Below are 4,334 nucleotides of genomic sequence, written 5' to 3'. Positions count from 1 at the left end.
AATTCATAAATATATATACATCCATGTACGTCGCATGTATGTGCATTCGATGAACATACGTGGAATGTATAAGAGGTACATTCTATGTATATTCTCAACATCATCTCGAATGAATATACATACCACATATATCCATACGATATTCCATCAATATTTTATAAATGTATATATATTTCTGTATATTCTATGTATGTACATGATAGATACAGGATATTTTTTTCACATTACGGACACTCCATGTATATACATAGAATATCCAATGTTTACTGGGGTATTCATTAATATAAGCTCCAATTCAACCGAATATATTTTGTTACTCTATCTTTTTTGCAAAAGTATATTCTCTACAAAAATGTCTTCTCTACAAAAGTAATGATACCAACAAATTGCGCCAAATATAACAACGGATATTTATACAAAGTAGTTGCTTTAGTATTAGTTTTTTATTAAAAATGTTATATTTCTTAAAAAATCAAACTAAAGATTTTATTGGAAAAAATAATGGAGTTAATAAAAAACACCGATGAAAAGAATAGCAACTATTTAGAAATTTAGAAACTCTGTATCTATTCAGGCGAACTAAGGCCTGTGTTCATGACGCTAGTACTTGGTCCAATTTCTAGTTTTGAGAAATGCGTAGTCATCAATTTGCAGCTTTTGGGGAACAGCTATATTGATTTGCTACATATTTCGCGTTAACCAACACGCGGCGAAAGCAACACGCTGCGAAAGCAACACGCCGCGAAAGCACCACGCCGCACAGTGGTCCCAAATCCCAAAAAGCCGGCCAAAAGTCAAAAACGTATTTAATTCGGGTGAAAGTTTGTACTCGGGGATTTTTGGGGTCGCTGACCACGAATTCGAAGTCAAATTTCGAAAAAAAATTCGCGGCTCCAGTAGAGCTAAAAAATGGCGCCATGGCGAATAATCATTAAATTTCTTTCAAATTTCCTGCATAGAGATTTTCGAAATATTTCCAAAAAATAAAATGGTATTCATTTTTTAGGAGTCTTCAACGTTGCTGATAATGAATATGAAGTCAAATTTTGGAAATTATGATTGTGAATAAATTAAATGGAAAATGTAATAAATGACAGTTGACATTTGAAGATTTGGGAAGAAGAGGATTGGAATAAAGTAATTAATCATTATTACAATGACAATGAACATTTATAATATATTTCTTTCATTCTTTCATTTCTAATCGATATAATTTTAGCATCTCTTACAATTAATCGCTATCCTGTGAATTGTCATCATCGTCAGATGCATCGCTCGTATCATTTGAAGAAATCTGACTTGATTCTGTAACTGAAGGTGGAATCAATAGTTCAACCGCGTATGGGGATAACGATCTTTGTTTCTTTGGAGGATGTTTTCGCAAACTGGATATTATTGGATCTGACATTACTAAAAGTTTGCAAAAAATGTCTTCCATGTTTTTGATGCGGTCACATTTTCGTAAAAAATTTTCTCGGAATCTTTTAATATACTTGTTACATGATTCCTGAGCTTCTTCAGACATTTGTCCGATAGGAAGTAACGAATTACAAACTTTACTATCTATCATTGTCAACACAAGTTTGAAATTGATGTTAATTTTTTTGCCGCCTATTACAATTTGAAAGGGCACAAGGCTTCTCTGTTGCGCTTCGATACAATCAACTTCTGCCCTAGTTGCTTCGGCAGTTTCGTGCAAGAATCCAATTTTAATTGGGCGACAAAATCTTGGCGACGAAGGACGTGGATTTTTCCAAATAATCACGTGTGGATTGACTCTATCAAAGATTTGCAAGGGAACAAGTGAAATAAAGAAAATGTTGGCATCCGATTTATTGCCTCCATCGCTAAATTTTTGTTTGTAAGTTCTTTGACCAGAAGTGCCATCGCATCCCCATTTGCATATCAATTCTAAATTATCAACTTTGTTTTCAGGAAGACTTTCAATAACGTCCGATTGTACCATTAATATTCTTTCAGCTGTATGATTAAGCAATGCTTGGAGTCCAACTGTGGCTCCACTTTCAGTTACAGAAATTTCTGACTTTGCAGGGTAACACTTTTTTTTAGAATCCAATACACATTTATAAGGCGGGTATAATTTACAATTTTTTTTCACGCTTACAGAACGTATTAATTGGTATTGACTTTTGGTCATTTTACCTTCTACTACAAGTGATAATGCTTCGTTGCCTGACAGCACATCTTCTGAAACGCGTTCCATAGATTTCCGGTACTGTGATGCTTTTGATGGACTGCCTTCTGTGACATCCCTAATTACCTTTGAAGCATGTAAATTTCCAGAAGCCCGGAGACCCATTTGTGTAGCGTAGGCCAATTCGTGGACAGTATGTTCTTTTCGAATCTTTTCTGTCCTCCTCCGTTTTGACCGATCACTCAAATGGTCCCAGCTTGTAGAAGGACGCCCCATTGTGTTTTCCATGGAAGTCTTCAAACCTTCATTTTCAATTGTGAAAGACACAGGAACGTTGAGCCACTGGTCGAATTTTTGGAAGAATTTGGTTTCGTTCCTGCTCACTTGTTGCCACCTCTTTTTGAATTCCGATACCAATCTACCCATGGCAGCTTTCAGACTTTTCGGCAAAATGTATGGATGCTTCAATTTTTTTGACACCTCCATTTCAACAATGTCAGTGACCACGTTGATATTTCCGTTCAATACCGATTTCACAAATATGAAAATTTCCTTTCTCGTGAAAGAAATTTCTTCGGTATTATCCAGATGTTCTGTAGAAAATGGAAAAATAACATTAATAGAAGAATTATCTTTACCAATTTTCTATAAACAATATTTCAGACGCGAAAATTACGAAAAACTGCAGAAAGTGCACACATCATCGCATAAAAATTATAACCGAAACCGAAGTTGCAACTAGTTGCAACTAATTTTTGGATATGTTTTGAAGAAATGTCTAAGCAACATTTTCCATTTGGTTAAAGAGCCGGGGTCGACAAGGGTTTTGACTTATTGCTTTTTCTAACACGACTTTTCAGAACATAACCAAGAAAAATACCACTACTTTTATTAATGACTTACTATTTCATACATTGTTAATAATAATTTCGAGTAAAACATTCAAATTGTGCTTACTTTCTGGAGAAGAACCCATTTTGCAGAATCCAAATCCGTTAACTTTTCGCGATTCAACACGCGTCTGAACTCTGTGTTATTTTCGACGCACGACGAGTGAACAATGCGGCAGGCCCCACACTCACGAACGGAATGCGTTCCTAAGCCAGGTAGGGAACTAGGGACGCTTCCCCTTTTTTAACGGTCATAATCATGGTGGAAGTGTTATCCCTTCCACCATGGTCATAATACATACTAGGTGTACCACTACTACTATTCCAACCATTAAAAGTCCCTAGAAAAAATAGTTTTTTTTTTCGACTTTTGGCCAGCTTTTGGGGATTTGGGACCACTGTGCGCCGGCAAATCAACACGGTGTAGAAATAATACGCGACAGCAACGCCAATGCTACGTTGCGGCAGAAAAGTGAAAAGGACACTGGTCTGGTCGTCGACGACGACGACGACGACGACAAAGATGTTTCTTAATCCAAAATTTCACAAAACTGACTGCATTGCAATTGCATTGCAATACCTCCACTCCTGGGGCACGTAGGAGAAAAGTAAAAACACTTTTATTATGCAAATCGTACCCAAGCTATCGATTAAGCGCAGTCTCAAGTTCGTCGGATCAGCCGTTGTTGAGATCCGAAAATCTGAGGGCCCGTCAACTCGTGTACTCGCGTAAACTTACACGGTCGGTCTCGCACGCGTGTACTAGCTATGCTTACACTTGGCGCGAGACACTACCGTGTCTCGTGATAATTGTCGTGTTTGTTATTAAGAGAAAACGTGTAAAGAGCGACGTTATACTTGTATAATCCCTATTATAAGAATATAAAGCGTGATATTAAAACTGTAATTTACAATCATGTACAGTTCGTCGGTGTGTTACATCAAAAGACAAAGGTGTTGATTTCTCGAGATTCCGAACATGACTAAAAAATTTCTGAGGTTTGAAAGGGGAAAAGAGTCGAAAAGTAGGGGAAAGTCAAGGGCGAAAAACAAGAAGTTAAATGGAGATTTAAGTTAGAGAAATAATGTGGTCATAAATTGAGTTTAAATTTTCTGTGTTATTTTGTAAATTAATGGTTTCGTCAGTTTTTTTATGTAAAACAACTCTGTCGTCAGCAAATACCGCACCACCTACGAACATGACTTTCATTGGTCATCTCCAAAAATCTTACACCACGAGAGAAACACAAGGAGAAGAGAGATTGCCGAAATTATGTAAAACATTTACA

At 36.6% G+C, this 4,334-nt stretch overlaps 1 protein-coding gene across 1 annotated transcript; it reads right to left on the bottom strand.

Annotated features, from left to right (window-relative positions):
* Positions 1-1,151: 1,151 nt before the first annotated feature.
* LOC105562053 lies at positions 1,152-3,335 on the bottom strand. Its single transcript, XM_012012555.1, has 2 exons — positions 3,113-3,335; positions 1,152-2,748 (listed from the first exon to the last, which is right to left on the bottom strand). The coding sequence occupies exons 1-2, from the start codon at positions 3,129-3,131 to the stop codon at positions 1,232-1,234; spliced, it is 1,536 nt and encodes a 511-aa protein (XP_011867945.1). The 5' UTR covers positions 3,132-3,335; the 3' UTR covers positions 1,152-1,231.
* Between the last annotated feature and the right edge of the window lie 999 nt (positions 3,336-4,334).

The sequence above is a fragment of the Vollenhovia emeryi genome, unplaced genomic scaffold (genome assembly GCF_000949405.1).
Source record: "Vollenhovia emeryi isolate VEMERY1.0 unplaced genomic scaffold, V.emery_V1.0 DF939196.1, whole genome shotgun sequence".
In the NCBI taxonomy this organism is placed as follows: domain Eukaryota; kingdom Metazoa; phylum Arthropoda; class Insecta; order Hymenoptera; family Formicidae; genus Vollenhovia; species Vollenhovia emeryi.
This window is presented reverse-complemented; position numbering and strand designations above follow the sequence as displayed.